The following is a 26,527-nucleotide window of genomic DNA, read 5'->3' as shown; positions in this document are numbered from 1 at the left end:
TAAACTGCCGGCACAAACCGCACTAGTTAACCTTTCGTGGTTTTTCTTAAATAGATCTGTTTGAATTAAAATCAAATGCCCTTCATATAAAAATTTTTCTTTTTGTTATGTGCAATTTTCACGACTGTAGTATAATGAAAAAAAAAAAAGGAAATGGAGAGAAGTTGAAGTTGTGTGAAATGTAGATGCAGTGACATACACCAAATAATTTCTTGGCTGCATTCATTCCAGAAAAAAACATTTTACTACAGGTATTTGAAACAAGCTAAAACCACCTCAAAATTTTTTTTCATGTATAGTGAAGGCAAATTCAATTTGCCTCTCATCCTCTCATCAATAAAAAACGTTATATCACGATTTAAGCAATTACTGTAGTTGAAAACAATGAACTTACACACCTAACAGCTCAGATTGAGTGACAATGGCAGTGAGTGCAACGATGTGCCTAGAAAATGACAATGCAGGATGAGGGCCGTTGCACGCTTAGATATTAAAATAGTGTAATGAAACAATGAAACAGATGCTATTCTTTTCAATGTAGATATGCTAGGTCCAATCTCAAGCAAGCTGCTGAAAGGTTTCGCACAAAAAAGGTGCCCCAAAACTGACAATTCAGTTGCACGAAGGAAAAAGCCTAAATAATCTAAATTATTCCCGTCCTTCAAAGGGGCGTGCCAGATGCCCTTTGTTGGCTCGGCACGTAAACCCCAAAACTGCATTAGTACAGCAACCACTCCGAGTCGTCAAAATAGTGTGTATATAGAAGCACACATGAGTTGTTTAAACAAACCAAAGCTTCGTGATCATTGTTCTTACCCCCCCAGGACCCTATTTTATTAAAAACAAAAGTGTTCTGCTATTTTAGGGTGAATCACAAATCTTACTTCAACGAATATACACAAAACATGTACAATGCTCCCTTGCCTTAATGTCACACAAATGGTCGACTTTAGCGAAGAAGTGCTAGCCTATATTCCATTCACCTCTAAGCTGACAGCGCGGCGGGAGCTACGTGCTCGCCGGACCAATCAATCGCCTCCCTTTCGTCACCTGACCTCGCTTTCTGCGCACGGGTATGGGAGAGAACATGATCATGTGGCGAAAGATAGATATGACTGGTTTAACAAGCATGGAGCTTCCACCACACTGTCAGCTTAGGGATGAACGGTGTATGGCGGCTATCGCTTCAACTGCCCATTGCATGACGGAGCATACGCAACCCACTGAACAGGGTGGAACGAGGTAGGTAGCCAGACCATAAAGGTAACCACTTAATTGCAAAGCGCGTTTCAGCCATCTTCCTAGATTGAGGAACAAACTGCGCATTAATTCTGTTGGAAATGCCCTACCGCTGCTTTGGGAGTTAGGCAAATCCTGTTGTGCGTCGGAAGCTTGAAACGATGGGTGCTAAAATGGCACCTCTCTGCCAAAGTCGGGCGCTCCGTGTGTAAGGGATCAGGCTGATTCACACATCTGCATTTGACTGTGGTAGGCTGCGGTACGACTCCCTGTGATGGCTCACAATGAGAAAACACACCGGCGAAATTTGTCAAGCGGCCCTGGAACCCTTTAGAATCTGCATACAACCACAAGCCTGAAGAGTTTTTAAAAGTATTTCCGAGATAAAATCATAGCACTATTTACGAGAAATGGTCTCTCTTAACAGTGTGAGAATTAGTTCAAGCAATGGGGTGTGAAATATGTGCAGGTTGGACGCGTTCCGCGGTTGCCCGATAGACGGCGCCACCGGACTATCTCGTCGTAAGTTGTCGCCAGCGATCGCGGCATACTCGGTCGTGATGGAACGCAAACGTGTGAACCAGCATTTAAGCTCAAAATGACGTTTGGATCTACCCTCGCGAGTGCCTGTCGGTGTTCAACGAAGCGACAGTTCAAATTCACGGGCTAATTTTGTCCAGCATTGCCTTGAGGAGCTGAATGTGTAACAGCTCCCGCTCCATGGCTGCCTTGTGCTCGTCATCCCGTTGCTTCCTTTCTGCAGCCTCGTCCCGCCTCCGCTCGACCTCGAGCCGGACGCAGACGAGTTCGACGTTTTCGTACCTCTCGCGTTCGAGCTTCAATGTTTCTTCCTCCAGCTTCAGTTTCCGCTCCTCGAATGCCAGCTGCCGTAGATCCCAGCTTGTCCTCGCGGCCAACATGTCAGTCGCCGCCTCCAGGGTCTTGCGTTTGCCTGTCGAGCAATTTTTGGAAGATTTCGTTTGTACGTCATACTTTGAGTGGCTTCCCATAGAATATACTGGGGGTTTCAGCTAACCTGTGCTGGGACTTCAGTGCAGCTGGAGCGTGCTAAGCGTGTCGCACCAATACAGTATTGTTCGCAGTCTTATTGAGCAAGTTGAGATACTTTTCTGACGGGCCAAAATGGTTAATTATTGTGAATTAGCTAACTTTTTAAATCTTAATCTGTGCATAAATCCTCGAATAAAAAAAAATTATAGGTCATGTTCAGAAATATCCTGTCGTGTCATTTACATCAAAGTAGCCTTCATGCAACTAACTGTATCAAACTTAAAAAAAAGCGTGCAAGATTTAAAAAACAACACGTGACTAAGGGCACTAACATTGCAGTTTGCTAGCGGGTAGTCACGTAATACAGATTTAAATCTCGTGCAAAAATTATAAGATTTGTTTAGAGCTCGAAATAATTCGACGCACAACGACTACGTTTATGGAAACAACACAATGGGATGTTTCTCAATGCTCTATACAACAACTTAATCTCAAGGTTTCCACACAAATAACTATCCAAAAAGTTAGCTAATTAATCTGTGTTAATGAGTTAGTATGTTACTTCACAAAATAACTTCTTGACTTCTTCAACAGGATTGCAAACAAGACTGCGTCAGTTCAACACATGTAGAGTAGAGATCAATCTAAGTTTTGGCACAAGTCAGTTGAAACACCTGGTACAGCAAGCACCGTGAATATAATTGTGCGCTCTACCAATGAAAAAAAACACGGGTGCCAATTGGCTGTTTTGATGTAGCTACCTGGGACTTCCACTTTTTCTTGCAATTGTGTCGAGTGTATGTTTAGACGGCGGGAAATTAGTCCGCCGCAACAGGCATTTGCTGTCCTCGCTGAAGACGTGAAATTTTGCCAGTACGGTACGATTGTTAGTGTGGGGCTTTTAACGTGAATCGTCCAGTGGTGAGACACAACTGCCCGCCAGTACGATGCTTGTCTAGGTCGAGACCGGCAGGAATGGGGATTGAGCGCAGAATAGCCGAGCGTTTGCAGTGTGTGCTCTAAGCCGCAATGCATTAACACGCTCTGCCGCCGATCTTCCATCTTTTCTCACTACATTCTCCAAAACAAGAGCAGGCCTTTTAAAGAGACCATGAAATTATTTTCCAACTTCTTCCTCCATAGATTTAATGCTCAACTCGTAAGCCGAATGAGAAATCACGCGGTTGCGACGTGCCAAGGCACCACGTATAACGGCTCCAAGCTTCCACTGCCCTTTTTAAGCATGCCGTGCAACTTGTCATTCGTAAGTGACGACAAGTGTCTCCACGGTACTTGCTAGACACGAACGCGAATCCAAATATTTGTCGACAGATTGATCGTCAACGAGCGCATACGTCCGAGTGACGCAGTGGTCGTGTCCAACGCGTGGGTTGGAGTCGGCCGACGCACTTGGGCGCCGCGGACGCATCGCAGAGAAAAGGTGAAGAGCTTTCGGAGGAAAGGAAGTAAGAAACACTCCGCTATATTTTCAAATTTTTGTACTGAAAAGCAGGCTTTGGCTTTACGCCGTCGTGTACTACCGTATTTCCAGGAAATTAACGCGAGTTTTTTTCGGAATTAAGTGCTCCAAAACGCACCTCGCGTTATATTCAGAATCAAGTTCAGCCATGAGGATCGCGAGTCTGGAGAAAGCCATCCCTCCTGCTCAATGCAGGAAATTTGGAGGGAAGAGAAGTGGCGGCGTGGGAGAAAATTTATTAGCTGTTGGGCCCCGTGAAGGGGCGAATAGAAAACATAAAAAGCATTTTTATCGCTTTTGTGTTTGTACAATGTGTGCATGCCACAGAAACGCAGCGTGCCATGCGGGAATGTGGGCACTGGCCAATTCAAGCCAAGCCAGGCCAAGCCAAATCAGCACAAGCCAAGCCAAGACTACCGACCGCGTTTACGGAACCGCACGCATCACAAGGTGTTTATTTATGCGGTGGGACCAGAACAAGTATAAGTGTGATCATGTATCAAGTTCCGCAGTCTTTTTTCTGCGTGTGCATTTTTTAGTTTCTGCTCCAGAGTGGTCTGGTGTTTGTATGTTGGTGCTTCTGCTTCGTGCCTTGCTTTGCTTGGGGGCTGCCGAGGAGCTCAAGCCAAAGAAAAAGGAACTACCGGACAAGCGGCGCACTGCTGCTGCTTACGTGCGTAGTGGCCAAGTGGATTATAAACGGAAGGACGTGAGCAGTGAGGATGAGTGCAATCAAAACATGAACTGATATTTCTTCTATTTCCATTGCCTTTCCACTTCTACTATGCCCCCCCCAGGTGCGGGGAGGAGGTTACGAAGTACTGAAATGACCTCTCACCACGCCGCACAATATGACCTTCGTTCGGGCAGGGAGGAGGTGACGCGGCGTTTTCGGTGGCTTGAGCGGCCTCCCCCGATCCCGACGTGTCGGCGCACGCAAAGTCCACCGGTGGGGACGCCGGCACGAAGGCGCTCTCCGGCACCTCTTCTTGGCTGTCGCGAGTGCCTGGAAAGAAAAACGAGTCGAATCAAACTTGGGGTTTCTAGTTTTGTGCCAAAGCAACCAAGGGCACCTGACATGCTCCGGCGATAGATTCTGGACCGATTTCAACCACCCGGGGATCTTTCGACGTGCAACCGAAATGTCGGTTGCCCATCTTCGTCGCAATAGATCTCCGTCAAATAGAAAAACCTCAGCAGAGATTCGAACCTGCCAACTGAGAATCTGTACGCCGGCACTTTGCCAAATTTATTTATTTACTTATTTGATTAGCTCTAAAGGCCCTGATGGGGTATTACATAGAAAGAGGTATGATATAAAACATATGCATAATTGAACAAATACTATCAATATCAAAAAGAATGAAAAAATATTGATAACACCAGTACAAATAGGAATGACAAATCCACAACTAATTACAATCACCCACAGGAAAAAAAAAAAAAAAAGTGCTGTCGTAAGTGAGCAATAGACATGTTTACGAGGGGCGAGTTGTTAATAGTAATTACGGAGCAGACACACGAAGAAGCCATGGTCTCAGGTGAGAGCTATTTTACACGCCAGTTTATTCGAGCCAGTCGTGGCCATGACAAATGAGAAAAATTTTAACAAATTACCTTTGACAAAGGGAATGTGAACTTTGTCGTTGAGATAACGACAAGGTGAAATGCAAGTGGGTGGTAGGATGTTAATTTGACGAAATGGGTCAAAAATATTAATTAGTTTAGTTGTTTTATTCTCGGGACCACAGGCATGACAGAGGAGAGTAATGATAAAATAACAGTGGAAAATAAGTCAAATTTGGGGGTTTTACGTGCCAAACCAACGAAGGGCACCTGGCACACCCCAGTGGAGGACGTTAAGATTAATTTTGACCAGTGTTGCGGAATGGGCACCCCCATTCCATTCCAATTCCATTCCAGGGAATTAGAGTTTGCGATAATTCCATTCCTTTCAACTCCTGGGAATGGGAACACTGTGCCCATTCCCACTCCTGGAATGGCTGACTCGCTCTATTCCATTCCTCCAATTCCTGAACGTAAAAAGTGTCACTTGACAGCTGCATTACGTTGCAGGGTTGGGCAGAAATATTCAGACATGTACTTGGAAATACAAATACTGGGGTAGATGAAAATAGTTGGTAAGATACTGATACTCAAGTCTCAAATATATCTATAGAAATGTATCGTGATACGTATCGGAAATACATTTTAAAAAGAGGCAAAAAGTCTTTGGAAATCCAAATACAAGAATACATTTTAGGGAGGGCAGAAATATAAATACTGATAAACAATACATTTTTCAAATTTCTTTGAGACGCCAACTGAGATGAGGCTGCAGGCTTGGCACTTCGCCTTGAACGTAGTGGTTCCGGACGAAGAGTCCTAAATGGGTTTAAAAAACGTTCCATCAAGGATTGACCGCGGTCCCTTCCCTGGCATCCTGTCTGACTGACCAGTGATGCGAAAAGACTTCGACCTCTAAAAGAAATTCCATCGAAACATCACCACTTCCCTGTCCAATAAGGGCGCCCCTGTCGGCACTGCATGACGTCACGGTGGGATGAACCAGTATTGAATCTGTAGGTGTTGCCTTGAACATGAAACTTTACCCACACTGCTGTATAAAAGGACAATACATACTTTTGTTGTAGCTGACCTCGTAGAAGACAATGCAGGCAGTTGCATTTGGAATTTTCAAGAAAAGTGGACCACCTGAAGCATCCTGAAGCACATGTATTATCTTCTGTTACGGCTGAAAAATCGATACAGTGGTATCCCTGTTGTGACGGTCCTTCCTGCCGACTCTCCGCCTCCAACGCATGAATGGCAGTCTTCAAGTTTCGCCTAGCATCATTCAAACAGGGACCTCGTGGATTGCGACCTGAGATGGCCGGCACAGGGGCGAGCTCTTTGAGAAACAGCGCGCTCGAGACGAGTCGAAAGTGTACGAAGTCTGGGTCTGCACAGAGAGGCCACGTCTGGCCTCCTTCCTGGGTATCGGATCACCAGAGCAGCAGGTCACGTTCGCGTCGGCTGATGACGTACCAGCCGTGCAATATTACAGGCGCAGACGCATTCGGAGATGTGTTGAACTTCACTTGTGAAAGGCGCCACCGCCCCCCCTCCCCCCCTCACCCCTCTGTTCTTTGCTTTGACGCTTGTTTTTTGTATTGCAAGTTATTCTGCTAGGGCCTTACGTGGGTTCGCAGTTTCCCACTCATTTTATTTCTGTACAACCGACTGCCTGACTGGCTCGGTATAGCTAATGTAAAAAATAAATAAATAAATAAATAAAAAAATATAAAGAACCTGGCCCATTCCATTCCGGGCAAAAGGCATCTAATTCCATTCCCCTTCCATTCCCCTGAACGTTGCCGCCATTCCATTCCCATTCCATTCCCATTCCATTCTTGGGTCGCGAAAATGCGGAATGATTCCGGAATCATTCCAACTCCGGAGTGGCAACTCCGCAACACTGATTTTGACTACTTGGGGATCTGTAGAAGTGCAACCGAAAGCCGGGTTACACGGAGACTTTTCTACAACATCCCCAGCAATTTGGGACATTGACCACTCGCACCATCTCTTGGCAGATGTGTGCGAACAGCTAACAATAAAATCTACCCAATACAAATCAAATAACGAAAAGTTCTCCCAGATATATTAGGATTAGGGATGGGCGAATATTCGGTTATTACGAATAGCCAATCGAATTCCATTCTATTCGGCATTCACTTCAAATCGAATTTAAGTATTTGACAATATCAAATTATTCGACAATATTGAATTATTCGAAAATATAGAATTATTCGAAAATATAGAATTATTCGACCTTTCTAAATACAGTCATACCCGACTATACCGAACCGGTTTACATCAAATTATTCCTTATATCGAACAATTTTTGTGCACAGTAATGTTACAGTGACAATATATAGCAAAAACTATGGTTGCATCGAACAAAAATAGCAGCCGCTACCGATATATTGAACTGCCAAGAGCGCCGTTTTGCTCTGCAAGCTGGCTTTCCCAACGCGCGCGGCCGCATTGGGGTAAAGCCAGCTTGCAGAGCACGCTGGCTTTTTTTTTCGGCGGCCGCGTCGACCGCCCGGAAGAAAATAGGGAGTTTTCGTAGACCGCGTTGCCCCCTCCGCTAAGCTTTCCGCAACGAAGAAGTTGCTACTGCGCCTGCGCGCCGATAGCCTTGACTGTGGAGTTCCCGCTATCGTAGCGGGTTGCGGAGGGCCTTGCGGGACGGCGAAAACGATCTACGAAAACTCCCTAATAAAATGTATTTTTTGCGGAGCGAGGGTGCTCCGGTGCTCCCTCTGCCCGCTCCGTCGGCAAAAGAGAATATTATTTTTTCTTCCAAATTGACGCGGTCGCACAGAGAAAAAAAAAAAAAAGCTAGCTTGTTTTGCTAGTTGGCTTCCCCCAACGCGACCACATGTTTTAGGGGAAAGCCAACTTGCAGAGCAAAACGGCGCTCTGCAGGAGAAGGTGCTCCATTGGACGTGCTCTCGGCATAGTTCGGCGCTAATGCGCGAATATAGAAGGCAGCGGCCTCAGCATTTTGGAGTCTGTAGATAGCGTAGAAAAATATCGTTATCGCGGATGCAATGAAGAGAAAGCAGCAGAAGATGCAAGACGACTTCATTGTGTAGTATTTCAGCAAAAAGTGGATTGTTGAGAGTCAAATTTATTAAAAGTTTTATATCGAATTACCCGCTATATCGAACTGGTAGACGTTTTTTTGCGAGGTCGATATAAACGGGTTCCACTTACTCTGGCTTGGATTTACGGCCAGGTGGCACAAGCTTCCAACCGTTTCAACCATTTCGTGCTACCAAACTCGATACATTTGAAATTAACAATTACAGTATATCTATACCAAATAAGGGCAAATATAAAACTATAGTTTAAGCATATCTTGTGGTATTTTTTGCTTGTACTATTCAAACTATTCAATTCGAAATTATTCGACCAAAATCGCTATTTGCTTCAAATTTGATTCGGACCCAAAATCCTCTATTCGCCCATGCCTAATTAAGATAAGTTAGATTTATCAGTCCAAGAAAATTTTCATTACCCTACAACTGTTTTTGTAGGTTCCTGGAAAAAAAAAATTAGATTTCCACCATTGACTCTCACAAAAATCTTTGTTCCGTTTTTAGTTCTATCAAATTTACGAAAACCATTAAGCATTTCACAAAAGTTTCCTGAGAAATATATGGTAGGGACTGCATGCTATCAGATTTTGTATGCATCCAATCTATAACTGAATTCTCCTGGGTTCCCTGAGATAATCAAATTTGTGACTGTCTGGAGCTGAGCTAGTTGGTTTGACATGCTTCTAAATGTTTCCAGCTTAACGTAGAGGGAAAAAACAAAGGAGGGGAGAAAAAGAGGCACACACTACTGGACTACCAACCATTTATTAAAATTCTTTTTCATCCACCCTCATGAATTATACTATTGAGTTCCCAGGGGTAACTTCTTCTATGGTATATTTGATAGATAGCGGTCACATGGTTTCTCAGATGGGGCGCTCCCTGAAGATAGTTTTTCTTTCGGAAATAGCGTAATGGAGGCGGCATTAACACAGTCGTCCCCATTGCCTCAATGGCCAGACTCCAGGATCTCCCTTGCAAGCTGGTTTTTGTGTCTTCCAACGATGGTAACGTTTGCGAAATCAGGAGCACATTGGCATACTCGACAATGCGCCGGAAAGTGGCCAGCTGACGTTATTGTGTGAACGGAAGCTGCACGCTCCCTGGTGCGGTCATTAATACATCGCCCGGTTTGTCCAATGTAGGATCTGCCACATGACAATGGAATACTGTACACAACTCCCTTCTCGCACGGGGCGTAAGGTGTTCCGTGTGCGATGCCGCAAGTGGACATCTGATTTTGGTCAATCCTACAATTCACTTTACGGCACATGGCTTATGTCTTGTTGGGGGCTGAGCATACGACCTGTACGCCTGGTCGGCCAGCAATCTTTTTAGACGATGCGTTATCCCGTGGATGTATGGCATCGCCACGAGAGGTTTGGTGGGCTTCTTTTTTGTTGGTTTTGCATTTTTTTCCCGTTTCTGCTGCACTTGCTTGCAGAAGCTCTTGCATACCGGTATTAGAAGTGTGCTTGTGTACCCAGAGTTTTCAAACCTACAGAGCTGTTTTTAAAAGCTGCGCCCGGCCCTATGGGGGCAAGATTTTTGTAATGCCGAGACAAGAGCTTTGGTGGCCAACCCTCGTTTTAAAGTTTTTGAGTGTTCCGAGTTGCCTTGGAAGGAATCCTTTACATGAGCGGGCTTCATACATCCAGCACATCTGGATAGTTTTGAACTCCAAGGAGAGATCTAGAAACCGCATGGACTGGTTTACTGGAAGTTCCTGAGTGAAAGAGAGTCCTGGGCAGCTGTGTTTAAAGGTGCTTATGACAACATCTAAACATCCATTACTCAGCTCGTCTGCATCGGAATTACACAGTATGAAAAGTCCTCTACATACCGGAAGATGGCCTCAACGCATTAATCTTTTAGATCTTCTTGGATATTCTTACCACATGCTGCAAGGTACAAATAGCACAAGTATGGGGTTACTCAAGATCCTATGCAGACTACACTTTTCTGTACGTAGTGTTGCCCCTGGTGTGATACCACAGTCGCTGTGAGGTAGACTCCTAGAAGCTCCAAGAAGCTATCGAGGCTCATACCAGCTGCATTTTGGAAGCACTGAAAGCCATGCTCCTCGATGGTTGTTCGGAGGGTCATCACGAGAGCGGCATGGGGAATCGAATAATAGACGCCCTGGATATCTAAGGAGAAACCCGAAACAATTTCACATCCTTTTTCCTAAAGAAAGCAAATCACTCGGTCAGAGTTTTGTTTTCTGAAGGCACGCCCGCGACGTAGTCGTCGGCGAATCCCCGACCCGCCCCAAGCGGCAAACGCGCCGCAGATCGATGAAAATCGCCGCAAGGTGGCAGTTGCGTTCGTCCCGGCGTCGCTGCCTGCTAGCATCGCCCTCGCTGCGAGATGCTGCGAGATGCACTGGCAGCGACGCTGATGCATGCCAGGCCACATAGCTTGGGTCCACGTTTGGAGGGGGGGGAGGAAGGTGTGGACCTTGTCTTCCGCGTGGTATTGGTTCTAGTCACCAACAGGACGAGGAGGGTTGGCATCTCTTTCAGATGCCCTGCCTCTGGCACGCGCTCGCTGCCTTCCTTGGTGCTTTGGCTGCTTGTGCATGCTCAAGGCTCGTGAGACGCTGTAGCTTTACTGAAGGTAGGCAGCTCCCGCCAAAGGTGGGACGACCAAAGCTCCTCCCTGCCGTTCTAACCGTGCCGGTGAAAACGGCTACCGACACAACGGAAAGAACCGGGATGTTACGGATACATACCTTCCTCGACAAGAGAATAAGCGCCTCAAAAACAGGGACGGGGAACGGGCACTCGGTGTCATCTTGTTTCCTGTCCCAATTTTCGAGGCGCTCATGGAATTTTTTAGAGGTCTGGTCGCTCGAGAACTTCAAATTCTCGGAGAAGCTTGAATACAAATTTTTTTTCTTCCTCGACCCTTTTAAACAAATTTAAGCTTTTTTTTTTTTTTTTTTCTACCACGGGAAGTAGTTGAGACAAGAAATGAAAATTCAAATTACTTACAGCGGGATGAAAAAACCGGCATTCACGAAGGAGCTCAGGGGATCGTTCATTTTTTAAGAGTTTTGTGTCTTTTTCAAAGCCTGCAGGGCGCTTCGAGAAGCTAAAAACTTATGGGCGATGCGGCCGACCTTCTTGACGATCGCCAGGCGGTTCAATCGTTTTCGAAGTTAGTTCGAAGTTAGTTAGAGCAAAGAAATCTGCCAAATGGGTCCCTTCACCAACGGACACCAGAGCAAAAGGCATGTGATCTTTTGCCACCGGTGCATCCAAAGATTTAAGGAAGGCGAGTTTGCTGCTTGGAAGCTAATTCTGACTGCTAGTAAGACCTGGTTTTACAACAGTGACCCTGAAAAAAGCTCTCAATCCAAGGCGTGGACAAAGAAAGGAGCGCCGCCACCGAAGAAATTTCGCCACCCCAGATCAGCAGGAACAACGTTTGCTATTCGTTTCGGATTCAAGGGAGTTGCAGCCTCTGTCCCCCTGGAGGAGAGGCGAGCTGTGAACTCTTATAGCATCCTTGATCAAATCACACCGGAATTGCCCTGAAACCAGGACAGTGCACAGCGCTCCTCGGTGATGCAGCGCGAAGTCAATGCAGCATCGAGGACAAACTGCCCCGCGCCGGAGCACCGCGGCGAGCTCCACCATGCGTCACCTCGCCTTTTTTTCGTTTTTTCTTGCGTAGGTCCGCGCACAATGTCCGTCTGCTGTCAATTTCTCCCGTTCTTTTAGTCGCAGATTTCACGGTTCCACACAAATGAACATTGTGAACGTGATTTTCGATGGGGTCACGAAGCGGGAGACGATTCCACAGGTGTATGTTGCCCATCATTGTTGGTTCGAGAAAGAGAAACACCAGATAATAGCAGTACGGCCCGTACCTCGGTGTCATCGAAATACCTCGCAATGCTTTCCACGAAGTTGATACCTTTAGGGCGCTCCTTGCCACTGCAGCAATCGCCGGTAATCGCGGCGATGGTAAGAAGCTCGTCGTCTCGCCCTCAGAAGAGCTGAGGAATTCACCTAGTGCAGCTGCGAGGCGTGCTCGTTTTTGCAAGAGCGCCATCTCGGTAGACTACGCGTCTGCTACTCCTCCGCCATCTCCTCGATTCTCGCTCCTGGCCGCAATGCCCGATGGGACTGCAACCCGGCGCACCGACAATTTTCTTGGTGCACGTTGGGGCAACGAAAAGCCGCACAGAAGGGTGCGCTACGTTGATCGAGGACGTGCGGTGCGCACCGGTGCACTTGATCAAAGACGATGGGGCGAATCTCGCTGCCCTGGTGCGCACTGGTGCGGATGATCGAGGATGCTAGGAGTAATGCACAGAAGTGTGGCTGCCCAGAGTTTTTGAAAAACTGCTCGGTGGCCACTCCAAAGAGGAACTGCGTCGTCGCACGCCTGGCGGAACGTCGAACTTCATGGCTGATTTTGGAATCGAACTGCAGACCCCGCCTGCCCATTCCCCCAGCCTGGCGCCCTGCGACATTTGGTTACTCCCCAAACTGAAGAAAACCCCCCCCCCCCCCCCCCCCCCCCCCCCCGTGGAAAAGTGTTTGAGAGAAGAGAAGACCTAACTTCAGCAGTTGAAGAGCAACTTCCTTTCCTGAAACAGGATGATTTCCAGCATGGTTTCGACCGTTAGATTTATCAAATGAAAAAGTGCTTCGGGGTGGCTGATGACTATGTTGAAAGCGGCTGAAGTTAACCCCCGTGAATAGGATATAAAGAATAAAACCTTTCTCGTTGTTTTTAGTGCAGCTGAGGCATAAAAAAGTTTTGCTGACTGGACTTATAAAAAAAATCCCTCATACTCTTCTTTTGATGTACAAACTAGCCCAACTATCCGTTTCTCGACTCACCTTGCAACGCCGCACATGTTTCCTTCGCGCTGTCTCGCCGCACGACCGTGGCGGCTCTTGTCGGGTGCATTGACCACTTCCTCTTCATTGGCTGGAAGCGGGAAACGAGCTCGGCAACTTCCTTGAGCAGTGCTTTTTTCTCAGAGTACTGCTCCTCCGTTCCCGACCTGCAGTAAACAAGAAGCGTTCTTGACAGGGAAACCTGCCGACAATCGGATACGTAACACGATCAAGGTTTTTTTTTCCGGTTAACCCCTTGGCTTCTAATCACGTGTGCCAAGGCCCGTTCACAGACAGCACTAACTCAGCACTATTTATTTGAAAAGTTAATTTGAGGGACGAGTGCTCCGCCATCTCTGAAGATGAGTTGCAGCACCTATCCCATGACTCGGGCACTTTATTTAAAGTCGACAATTTGCACGAACATCCAATGAAACGTTCGCTTGGTCGCCGGATGTCGTTTGTTGCTTTCCGCCTTCCTGAATGTTACAGCAGTACTGCACACTAAAGAACTACTGAATAGACATATTTGTAATGGCGCCTATCCGAGCTCGCAGGGACAGGCAGCGCAAGATAAGACAAGGTGCGAGAGACAAGGACGAGCTGCGCGGACGCATCTTTCGACGATGTGTCCCTTAACGATCTACCGTAGAATATTGCGCATCTGCCCATTCTACACTAAGCGCCCATACCCAAATTTGTAAGATTTGAGAAAATATGCAAAGTACATTGATATGTCAAATTGATGACCGGACAAGCGCCCATCCCCCATTTTTTCGCGATCACTTCTAAAATTTGAGTGGGCGCTTGCCCAGCATTTTACGGTAGTCATTTCATCATGTAAGTATTCTAAATATGTAGAACAAAAGATGTTGGTGAGAACTTAACTAATCTACATATTGGTGTCTCGGACGTGATCTGAACACGCAACCTCACCAACATCTTTTATACTACATATTTACAATATTTACATCATGAAATGACTATAGTGCATTACAACTCAAGAACGTAGGGCGAGCGAAAGATAGGTCGGGGAGGAAGAAGCAGACGAAGCACTAGAGAGGAGAGGTGGAAACCCCCTGCTCTCGCCAGCGTTTTGTCTGCTTCCTCCACCCCGGCCTTCCTTTCCCTCACCCTACCTTCTTGAGATGTAACTTACTATACCGTAATATCCCGAGTCATCGCCCATCTCCGAGCCATCGCCCACCCCATTTTTTGGGCCAATATCGATTTCCGAAAAAACACCGAGTCATCGCCCACCCCTTCAAATACCCCAGCGCGGACTCTGCGATCCTCGAACACTCATCCTACCCGAATGACGTGGCCGCAGACCTTACAGTTGGAGGTCGTCCGTGAGAAAGTAAAACGAAGGAGGGAAAGACACTTCTTTTTGTTTACGCATTTCCTCCGTGAGCGACCCCAAAGTGGTCGTGTATCCGTGCGAAAAGAAAACGATAAAGATAACAAAATAGGAGTTTGTTAACGTAACCGCGGAGTGTTAGGTCAAAGTCTGTCTCCGCCGAAGTAAGGTCACCGCGAACCCGCTCCTTCTTCCCGCCCGTCGCGACCGCTGTTGTGCAATATTTTAGGCAAAGCCAAAGCGTAAATAAAGCTTTGCTGGAACGTCCTACACAGACGTTTGCAGAGCGTCCCAACCGTGCATTAATAGCCCGCCGTGCACGGACGCACGTATGTACGCACCAAACAAGAAGTTGCGCAAGAGCTTGCAATTGACAAGGCGCCCGACTTGGCCCGACGCCAAAGTATTTGCCAACGCGACCGCTGGCTTTCCCGCTTTCCCAGCATTGCTCTTGGTCGCTTCTTTGGTCCGCTCGCTCGCTCGCTCGCTCGTTGCGCCTGGTCGGTTTTTCTATTTTCTTGTAGACTTTTCTTTCTTTTTTTTTTTTTTACTAACTAGGAGAACATAATGGTGACATTCTTTCACGGAACAAACGTTCGTGCTATATGCAGATCGGCGGTGTTTCTAGCGCGTATGCAAGCAACGGACTTCGCTATTGTAAAATATTTTTTCGTGAGCATTTTTTTTTCTATAAAACAATGAAACTAAATCGAGTTTTGAGTTTGATGTATCTCTTGTGCATCAGCGCTAGATACACAGAGAAAAATAGGCGTTTTTTTTCGTTTTTTTTTTTTAAGTGTTTGTGCTCACCCACCGAGACATGGCCTACCCCACTTTTTTAACGAATTTCAGGCGGTTGGGGGGTGGGCGATGACTCGGGATATTACGGTAGGTAGATCATTGAGTGGCATGTCGTCAAATCAGTCTGCACAGCTTGTTTTTGTTTCTTGCACCTCAATGGCGTCACAACAAGGGGGGAGACAACCCCGAGTACAGCGCTCAGGGGGACAGCTGGGCAGTGAAAGGTGGGGGGCATGTCGCGGTGGGGACGAGAGCTGGGGGAACTGGGGGGGGGGGAACGCCCCATTGCTACAGGTACAGGTGACCCTAGTGACGCCACTGTTGCACCTCGTCTTTTTTTCTCATGCTGCCTGTCCCTGCAAGCCTTGACAGGTGCTACTACACATTCAATGGCCAGGAATTACTAGTGAGAGCGGCTACCCCTCAGGCATTTCCCAGGGGCGTCCTCAAAACACAGCAATTAGAGGACCCCTTCGCAGTCCTCCCTGCGTGCACAGTTAGAAAGTCACCGAGGGGCACATTGTGAGGATTATGTGTATATATGAAACCGTCACCATGCCATATAACGTCATAGAGTCCCGTGACACTGACGCCATCGAGGCTACATCTGCGGACATAAAGTCTCAAAGACCTGGCCCTATAAATGCTGCACATTTAAAGATATTAGTATGCAATGGGTGGGCAGGGGAAAGGCTTACTTCCTGAGGTTCGCCATGTCCCGCTGCTTGAACAGCGCGAGCAGTCGTTCCGTCCGTTCCCGGCAGCCGCGGCTCGTGAACGCCTGGCCGCTGACGCGGTTCAGAGTGTCGCAGATTGCAATCCACCTGGCACTTTCCTCGTATGGATTCACGGAGACGATCTCGCGCAGGAGCCAGATGTCCTCTTGGACCGTGAACCGCAGCTTCTTGTTCGGGCCGCCTCGGCCCGGTGCATGGTACGCCCGTCCTGCTGTGTCTGGTGTGTTCAAGAGTCCTTCCATTATCGCTGTTCACGTTAACGACACACATGCCACGAGTTGCAACAATTAAAGTTACTGGACCCTGCGAGAGTAGTGCCGAAGTCCCCATATGGTAGCCATTTTGGGCCTTGGAATGAGCAATTCTTTCTTGACCTCTACAGTCTTGGTGAGCCAATCGAAATTCGCGGTGACAGGTTGCTCTACAAAGAAATTTCTTGTATATTGAGATTTTGTTATTCACCCGCTGGAGAAACAAGCACACACTTCCACATCGCCACCTCTCATGATAAGTTGATTGCATGTACGGTGCCAAAGATGCTTATACTGATGAGCAACGATGACGCATCACTGCAACCGTGATGCAGCTGGTTCAGAACGACAACCCTTTAGAGGCTTCAATATTCTGAAAGGACCAAAATGACAACTGCCATGGCAACAGATAACGTTTAGACAATCGACTTGCAAATTTTCGGTTGTCTCTATGTCAGTATCTGTTTGTGTCCTGCTAGCAGGCAGGGAAGACAATGGCACTACCTTACTAGGATCCAGTGACTGGGGGGTGACACTACCCAAAGACGTGAATGTTTGAACCACTTGTCTGATTTAAATGACATTTATGGGGCTTGTTTCTGTTCATGTTCAGGACATTTCTGCCTAATTTTGTTAACCTGGGTCAAGTACGAAAAATTGCAAATGTTCAAAGATGAAAGTGGGCATGTCTGCGTAGGAAAACAATCGTTTTGAAACTATTTATCAATTTGTTGTTGTCATGCGTTATATTGCTTTAGGATAGTTCAGAGCAGATAGGCATGAAGCTATATTTCTATATTAAACCATCTTTTGTGACAAACAAAGCCGCAAACACAAATACATTTTTTTTAATTTCCATTCTTTGTCCAAACTTTTAGTTCCCGAGCATGAAAAATGGAAAAAATAAAAAAATAAATACAAGCTCATAGCTATCTTCGTCTTAACCCTTTCACTGCCACTCCCGAGATAACTTGTGCGAAAAAAAAATACTGCAGCATGTCCGGCCATTGATGGAGAGGTCACATTAACACATGTAAGTTGTAGGTTAAATTTTAGATAACAGATAGAGCGCACGTTTCTACATCCGCGTTGCTTAGTAGTTGTCTCGGCAGCGCAGGCATGGCGAGATGGCGTGCCACGTGCATCCGCGCTTTGACGGACGATGAAATTCAGGAACTGTTGATGAATTTAGACCAGGGTTGGGCAGAAATACTCAAAAATGTATTTGGAAATACAAATACTGGGTTACATTAAAATAGTAGCTAAAATACTGATACTAAAATATATCTGCAAAAATGTATTGCGATACATATCGGAAATACATTTTAAATAGAGGCAGAGCGTCTTTGGAAATAAAAATACAGGAATACATTTTAGGGAGGGCAGAAATACAAATACAGAAATACTGATACTGCAATACATTTTTCAAAATTGATTGAGATGCAAACTGAGATGAAACTTGAAGTTGGAAGTAGAAGTTTTTGATCCCAGAATTACTTTCCCATAGGCTTGGCACTTCGCCTTGAAGGTGGTGGTTTCGGATGATGAAGAGTCTTCAATGAGCTCAAAAAAACGTTCCATCTAGGAATGACCGCAATCCCTTCCCTGACATCCTGTCTGTCTGACGAGAGATGCAAAAAGACTTCGATATCTAAATAAATTCTATGTCACCGAAAATCCCATCAAAACATCACCACGCCCCTGTCCATTCAGGATGCCCCTGTAAACATTGATCACATGACATCACAGTGGAATTAGCTGGTATTCTTTATCTGTAGGTGTGTCCTTGAACATGAAACTTTGCCACACTGCTGTATGAAAGGACAATACATACTTTCGTTGCAGGTTACCGCTTTGAAGATCGCGTAGGCAGTGTCATTTAGAATTCTGAGAATAGTGGACCACCTGAAGCATCCTGGAATACATGTCTTACCTTCTGTTATGGTTGAAAAAACAATACAGTGGCATCCCTGTTGTGAAGGTCCTTCCTGCCGACCCTCTGCCACCGACGCATTGATTACAGTCCTCAAGTTTCACCTAGCATCATCCAAACAGAGACTTCATGGGGACCTGATATTGATGACACAGGTGAGAGCTCTCCGAGAAACAGTGCGCTTGAGACGAGTTGCAGGTGTACGAAAGCTGGGTCGGCACAGCGAGACCACGTCTAAGCCTCCTTCCTGGGTTTCGGATCACCAGAGCAGCGGGTCACGTTTCACGTTGGCTGATGACGTACCCTTGAGCAGTGCAATATTACGGGCACAGCCGCAGACGCATTCGAATAAGTGTTCAACTTCACTGCGTAAGTCATCCTACTATTTCAAATCAACCACCGCCAGGCTCGTGCTGCAACGGACTGTGATTCAGCTTTGCCAGCTGGGTGTACTGTGGACGCTAAGGCAAGAGAGACGGTTAGCAGCGGGCATTGGATGCCAGCAAACAATGACTCAAGAAATCCCTACCTAAGGACCTGCGGCAGAAGATGCTGTGACTCCACTCCTGGCACGCCACCTGGATCGAGCCCCGACTACGCAATGCTTCTCAGAAGAGAGAAGAGGATGCATAGCAAAATAATTTGGAGAATCGGAGGGAACCTTGGTCAGCACATTAACAATGCCCCAGTAGCTCCTTTACCCTGGTGCCCTCAGAAGTAAAAAAAGAAAAAAAGCGTTCGGACTTGTACATTTTTTTTTTTTCAGGGGGGGGGGGGGGGGGGGGAGTATTTCTCAAAAGATTTAACGAAATACATTTCATCCTGCTTGTATCGCGATACTAAGGAAGATTCAAAATAAATTTTGATACAGGAATGCAGATACTGGTGAAAAAAATGTATCGCGATACAGAAATACAGATACAAAATTTATCTCTGAAATACTATCGCGATACCGACCAACCCCGATTCAGACTCAGTTGAAAGTGATAACGATGGTGCAGCTTAGCTAAGTGACTTGCCCAGCGAAGACAGTAAGGAAGAGCCCCTGCCGCCGAAGAATCAAAGGAAGACGAGAAAACTTGATGAGAGCTGGGAGAAGAATTCAACCCTCAAGAGCACACTTTTGACTCATCATCTTCAGGAATCTGCAATGGCATCACAGCGGTGTTCAGTGAGCTCGAGGTGTTTGAAAGTTTGTTTACGCTGGACATCGTGAAAAAAATGTGGCAGGAGGTAAGGAGAAGTCGGGAAAAAAAAAACGGCAGTGAAAGGGTTAAGATTTCACAGCAGAAAGACTCATAAAATTAATTCAAGTTACGTAATAAATAAACGATAGTTTTCCTAATGCGAAATTTGTGCCAAAAAGTGGCATGGAGAAAAATGCATTCAAAGTGCTCCAAACTCTATCTTTTCTTTAGCATCGGTGGACCGAAAATAATTTATAGAAAGAATTAACTATGCAGTGTAAACTAATGAAACTTTCTGGGAATACTCGAGGATGTAAATATGACATTTTTCAAAATCGACTTTCTTTTACAGAAATTGTTTTTTCTGGGTAGTGTAAGCAAGAATTCGACCTTTTAAGTAAGAATCCAACCAAACCGTTTTAGAGTTCCTAAAAGAAACCTGAATGCAGTGTGCATAGTGGCTCTGGCCAGTCGAATCCGCTCGCTTAAGAAAACTCCATAAAGCTACGGTGACTGGAACGAGTCTTTGACTGGTGCGTTTGGCGTCCTATCCCGTCCACGCGTCAAAAGCGGTCCCAAAATGGGCAACAAACTATGACGCCGAGGCCGGCAAGTCGTGAAGTCGGATGTCGCGATCCCGACGGTCAGTCGGGAAAGTTTTATGAAAAGTACAAGTGGATACGAGCGTTTCCTCCGTATCCACGGACTCCCAACTCCTGGTTGCCGAACATTCCGTGGACTGTCAAGCTTGAGAGTGACCAGCAGCAGAAAGAGGCAACTGCCACGTCCACCTCCTCTGCCGCTGTGCCATTGCCATTACTGCGGCCGGCCACAACGCTTCTAGGACGTCATTGGATGGAAATCGAGGGACTACATTTGAGGACGCGGCAAATGCAAAAGTCAGAGACGCGTTCCAGGCGTAACTGCCCCGTGGGCTTCGCCGCACTCCGCTTAGCAACGTCACGGACTTGCCTTTTGTCATACGTCGAGAGCCGTTGTCCTTCCCCTGTCCCTCCAGGTGAGCTTGCACCGAGAATGCGCTGCCGAAGGCCTCGGAGCACGAGCCATCGTCGGCACGAAGAGAGTCGGACTCATCCGGCTCTGTCCGAGAGGAAACGAATCCGACGATCGGCTTCAGAAGAAAATGAAGACGCAAACGAGAAATCATTTAACTTGACCTAGCTTTTTTTTACAAATCGCTACGCTTTTTCTCGTGACGACTGTCAAAGGGTTACGGATGCATCACCTGACAAAGAGCCTACAGTGTTGCACTCCAAATTTCACTCTTGTCAATAAAAATTACGCTAAAGTGTGCAACACGTGCACGACCAAACATCCTTGCGCATAATGCCGCAATGGCCAGTGCCTGGTTGGCCAAGTCGGATTTGGCCATCTCTCCAAATTGTCATATGATTCGTGTCACAGTTAATACACAAAATACTTAAAATGCATGAATGTCTGTAAAGTATGCAATCTAATGCTGATGTAACCCACAAAATAACTTTGTTTTATGTTTTGGCACTGAACCGCCCAGCTGCATGAAATACTGAAAATTGTATCTATAATAGCGAGACAGAATTTGGTCAGTGATGTCTTTAAATCTTGCCTTCTTTTACTGCAACGGCGTTGTCCCCGTGTGCATCTAGGAGTAACAGCACTGTGGACCCGGTACCGCAGACATCGGAGTACATGCTCTCATCCATCGGAGTAGGCAGTATCTCCTCCGGCTCTGTTGACAGAGAGACAACAAAATGAACAAAGCTGCGAGTCAGGTCAGATGCAAAGCCACAGTCAGCCGCCAAAATGATAGATTGCACTGTCAGCTCCATAACGATAACATGCACCTTCAAAACCATCAGTGACCTTTACCTCCGAAATTCTATAATGCAGTATTTGAGAAGAGACTGTTTAAATGTGTTTAAAAGTCATTATACAGTCATTTTGGAAAGTGAAGAACATATTGTTTTATAATTTCCCTATTAGATTCAATAAAAACGTTTATGTCACCTGACGTGACGTCACACGACTCAACACCATTTCTCTTCTGTTTCATTTGCTTTGTTCTTGGCTTTCCCAAAGTGTAGCAACATCTCGTTTTCCACCTTTCTATCCTGCTGATGCCAATGGATGTCCCTCGAACTGTTTCTGCATTAAATGCGACTGTGGAGGGAGTTTCCAGTGTACCGTTGGGGTGTGGAACCGGCGCGGCAGCGGCAGTGGCAGTGGCACTCACCCGCTTGCTATTGTTTACGCAGGTTAGTGAATTGTTGCCTTGTGCAAGGTTTACTGCATATGTTTTGCCGGTTCCACCCCAAACTCTTTACAACTGTGTCGAGTCGCATTCGATTGGGAGGTCCGATGTACGTGGGCGTTTTTTTCAGTTGCAACAACTTTCGGGCTTTTTTTTTCTTATTGTTTTTACTGTGTGGGTACGTCGAGTTAAATTCTGGTCCCGAGCTGACTTTACAGGTGATTCTGGACGGGCAACAGGCAAGGTCCAGCTTGGTAATATTAAAACCAACCAAACAACGCAAGGCTTTGCTCTTGAAGATGTCAAGCAACAGCTCCCCTTTTTGGAAACACAGGTTGCATTGCTTACAAACTTAGAATCAGCAGTGACTGAGTGTAAAAAGAGCTGCAACAACCAGCAGGGTATCACGCAGTCACTCATGTAAAAAAACAACGTTCTTGAGAATCATAGCAGGCAATGCAACTTTGTGTTTTACAATGTGAAGGATGCGCACGTGCATGAGTCATGGTCTGCGTCCGAAAAACTTGTTAGAGAAATATGTGAAACAAAACTTGACGTAAAACCTACAATGATTGAGAGAGCGCGCAGGATCGGAAAATTCCAAGTGGATAAAAATCGGCTTTTAATTGTGAACTCTGCGTCTTTCAAAGAAAAACAGGCAATTCTGGGCAATGAGAAAAAATTAGAAGGGTCTAGTACCAGTTTATCGGAGGATTTTTCTGAGGTTGTACGAAGGAAAAGACGGTCTCTGTTGAAGTTTGCAAAGAGTCACAAGAATGAAGACACGCAAGTTAGCCTCAGGCATGACGCACTGTATCTCAATGATGTTAAACATGTTTTTGATGACGATCTCAACCAAGTAGTAAAGTTTAGATGACCGAGCACTGGCTCGCTCACTATATCTCCTTTACTGTGCTTAACTGCCAAAGCATTAAAATAAAGATTGAAGATTTCAATAGCCTAATACATACTGTTAAACCGACAGTTGTTATTGGTATGAAATCATGGCTAGACGAAGATATAGCAGATAGCAAGGTATTTCCCGATCACTCTGCATGTTTATTTATTCATTTACAGAAACAACATGCAGTGCCGAAGCATTATAGCAGGGAAACACATAATCACAAACAAATACAATGGCGTAAATACAATAAATACTATTAAATATGAGAACACACACAAACACTTGAATGTTAAAAAATTAGGATACTGAAAAAAAAAAAAAAAAATCCTACGTCATTTGTAGTAAATGCTAATGCAGGCAATGAATTCCAGTCCATTAATGTATGAGGGAAAAATGAATATTTTTTTATAATCAGTTCAGCAAAATATTTCTTTAATCTTGTTACAAAGATCTATTCTGGTTGAAATATAGTTTGGTAATTCAAGATATTTATATTTATCAATTCTAGTTAAGTTACCAAATATAAAAAAATAAAAACTTTAGATGAAATTTCGTTCTCCTTACAGAGAAGACAGCAATAGTCATGGAGGAGGTTTATTTATCTTGGTTGATCAAAGGATTCCTTCAACCAGAATTTGAGTTGATAACTCGCGTGAAGCACTACGGTGCCAACTGAGACTTTGTAAAAGAAGGACTTTGTCAGTATGTTTCTTTGAGTATCCACTTGCAAATTCCGCAGAGGTATTGTGAGAGAGGTTACAACCATGGTGAAAACAATTAAATCTGATTGTATTGTTATAGGTCGGTATTTCAATTTCCCCATTTTTAACTGGCACCAGCAAAATGCCTTTTCCGGCCCAACCCAAGGGCTCAATGCAGTTATGTCCAACTTCATGAATTTGTTTGCACTAACCCGGACTGTGTTACAGCCCACTCGAAGCAACCACATTCTTGATGTTTCTCTCACAAATGAACTGCAGCTAGTAGAGGCCACCTTAGTTCTGCCACGGATTAGTGATCATTAAATTTTTCTTCACAAAATGAATCTACAGCAGATACAAATTAACAACAATAGCAGCAGACATTTAAAAACAGTCCATTGGCTGAAAATCTTAATTAAAGGTAGTAACTGGTGAACTAAAAATTTAAATAGCCCAAGCCAAATCGGCTTACTTCTTCAAATCATTTTGGTCTAAAATTAAAGAAAATCCCCCAAAAACTTTGGAAATACATAAAAACAAATAAAAAGGATAACACATCTGTTCCAGCTCTCCTGGATCAGGCAATTGATAAAGCAGAATATTTTAACAATTACTTTAGCTCCACGTTTTCATCGCTAGCAGTACTAGTGACACAGTAGACAATGCAGTTAAGGGTGAAGCAACACCGATGGACGATAATTCATTTGATCAGGGGTGAGACAGGTAAAACAGGTTTTGGAGCAATTTTTGAAGCAGAAGAATCTGGATTTTGGAGCAGCTTAAGAGCACAAAATTCTTGTGTTGGAGCAGCAGTTTATGCATTTTGGAGCAACTTCGAAGCACAAAAGTCTCCAGTTTGGAGCAGATTAGGAACAGAAAATGTTAGAGCAGCTTATCAGCAATTTAAATCATAAAAAACAAAATCTGATTTCAATCAGATGAATCTGATTTTTCTTTTTTAATCGTTATTTCTTTCCGCCTTGGTTCCAATAAGTCATCAGCGCCGATACACTCAAAAATAAAATATATATAAAAAAACTAAAAAAAACGGAAAAGGCAAACTTGAGTTTAGTGCGCATAGCTGAGGACAAGAAACAGAGGCTTGCTGCAAAGTTAGGTTGCCACCAGGTACCTCAAGCTTATACGAACTGGAGCCAAAGCACAATTGTAGTGCAAAACATTTTAAAGCAGTGATTCGAGAGCATGAACAGGGAAGCACGGTTTACTACAACCAGACATCGGTCGGACGCTCGCAGAAACAACGTGCAGATAGAAAAAAGCTCCCCACAAAAGGGAGTCGCAAGGTAAATAGTGAATTGGTAGAAAAACTATGAGCAGCACATGAACACTCAATGCGGGTGTGTGACCAATTCATTCCATTGTTCACGCACTGGAAGCACGTGTGGGATAACCGAAAGTACTCACGGCGCCGGCGCCGTCCATTATGACGAGAAGATTACGGACACGAATGAACAATTACACAACGGAGGTGCTCAATGGCACTTTTAAGAAAAGGTTTCCTCTCAAAACGAAAGAAATTCTCATGTTTGCTCATCTGGATAGCTTGTGCGTCGTACCTCCCGCAACCAGAGAGCGAGACCGCGTGACGGCGCACCGGAAGCATCACTGATCTCAGTGACAATTGCTGGATCGTGCTTCCCTGCTTGTTCGCTGCAGTGCAAGTAAAGCCACCGGACGGCCATCTTGCTCGTAGGCGATTTGCGGTCTGGCAGGCGTTTTGCTGCGGTTTTCCAGCTCGCTATAGACACGTTTTCTACTCGCTCATCGTCATTCGCCGAAGAAGTTTTTTAAGACTCTATGTAGCCGTTGAGACTTGCCATTGTGAACACGTGGAAAATTTTACGGGAGCGCGGTGCCGCAGGAAAAAGGCACAAGTCGTCGAAAGTAAGTTTCGCCGGTCTTGCGGCAGGGTCAAAGCTTCCTTGGCACGTCGAAGTGCTGTGTCTCTGTGCCTTCGCACGTTTGGATACCGATCAAGAATCTATGCCGTGTGGATGTGTTTTGCGAGTGCAATGGGCGTGAAGCCATATGTAAAGGCGCAACTTGTCGAAAGCAAGTGTTACCAGTCTCGCGGCCTTATCAAAGCTCCCTTGGCACGCCGAAGTGCTGCGCCTCTGTGCCTTCCCACGCCCTTGGATACCGATCAAGATTCGTTTCGGCGCTGTGTGGATGTGTTGACAAAGACAAAATAGAAAAAGTGCAAGTGAAAAATGTTCTAGGAAAACCAAAATACGGAAGAGATTTTAGCGTAGCGCGTTCCAAACAAAAGTTAAAATGGGACACGCTCGAGTAACGCAGAGCGAAGCTTCGTTTAAAGCTATTCCATAGCATATATCACTCGCGATCTGGTATTCCACGTAAAACGTACAACTTTCGCCACACTATGTCTCCGCTTGTGTGGATCGCATCCACAAAGTATGCGAGTACAGACGTAAGACCGTTGCATTCAGTAGCTCCTTTTTCCAAAAACAGTTGGTCGATGGAATCAATTGCCTTTGCCTATAGCATCAATTCTTTCCAATGATGCATTTTTTTTTTTTTTTGCCTTAGAAGCAGACACTTCATTTTATTGATGAACTTTTGAAAAAGTAAATAGATGCTACAAAAGATGATTGGGATATATTTTGCTTCGTTTGCGTTTGCTCCATATGTCGTGATAGCTATCTTTTCTTTTTTATATGCCCGATGTGAATTTGATTCTTTTTTTTTAACTGTCATAAGCAATTTGCTGTTTCTTGTTTGCATTTTTTTTCTCTTTCTCTTCTGCGAATATTTTTACTTTTACCAGCTGTTAAATTTCCTTAAGTGTGTAACCCCTCCCCCCCCCCCCCCCCCCCCCCCACTGTAAGGCGAAAAGGTGCTGTGGGTATTGAATAAATAAATAAATGAACGAATCAGAAGATCCTCTCGACAGATTCTGGCAGTCGAAACGAAAACCTTAGGACAGCCTACCTTTTTTAACTGCAACGGCGCTGCCCCCATGTCCCTCCAGATGCGGGTTAGAAGAAGGAATTCTGGGACAGTCCTCGAACTGCACAGTTTCCTCCATCGGAGCCGATGGTATCTCCTCTGGCATAGTTGAGCGAGACGACACAATGTTGCCTAACAAATCAATACAG

At 45.4% G+C, this 26,527-nt stretch overlaps 1 protein-coding gene across 1 annotated transcript; it reads right to left on the bottom strand.

Moving 5' to 3' along the window:
• Positions 1-225: 225 nt before the first annotated feature.
• On the bottom strand, positions 226-26,527 carry LOC8033287. Its single transcript, XM_040212688.2, has 7 exons — positions 26,361-26,527; positions 21,138-21,260; positions 20,504-20,632; positions 16,122-16,377; positions 13,263-13,429; positions 4,569-4,736; positions 226-2,191 (listed from the first exon to the last, which is right to left on the bottom strand). The coding sequence occupies exons 1-7, from the start codon at positions 26,482-26,484 to the stop codon at positions 1,899-1,901; spliced, it is 1,260 nt and encodes a 419-aa protein (XP_040068622.1). The 5' UTR covers positions 26,485-26,527; the 3' UTR covers positions 226-1,898.

This window comes from Ixodes scapularis, unplaced genomic scaffold, assembly GCF_016920785.2.
Source record: "Ixodes scapularis isolate PalLabHiFi unplaced genomic scaffold, ASM1692078v2 PGA_scaffold10__122_contigs__length_95168666, whole genome shotgun sequence".
In the NCBI taxonomy this organism is placed as follows: Eukaryota; Metazoa; Arthropoda; class Arachnida; order Ixodida; family Ixodidae; genus Ixodes; species Ixodes scapularis.
This window is presented reverse-complemented; position numbering and strand designations above follow the sequence as displayed.

Bases quoted from the DNA above. Each gene is read 5' to 3' on its own strand.
- LOC8033287 (XM_040212688.2), bottom strand. From the start codon at position 26,484: ATGCCAGAGGAGATACCATCGGCTCCGATGGAGGAAACTGTGCAGTTC. The intron at 13,430-16,121 runs GTAAGCCTTTCC...TGTTTACTGCAG, and splicing joins GACATGGCGAACCTCAGGAA to GTCGGGAACGGAGGAGCAGT. The intron at 4,737-13,262 runs GTGAGTCGAGAA...TTTTCTTTCCAG, and splicing joins AACATGTGCGGCGTTGCAAG to GCACTCGCGACAGCCAAGAA.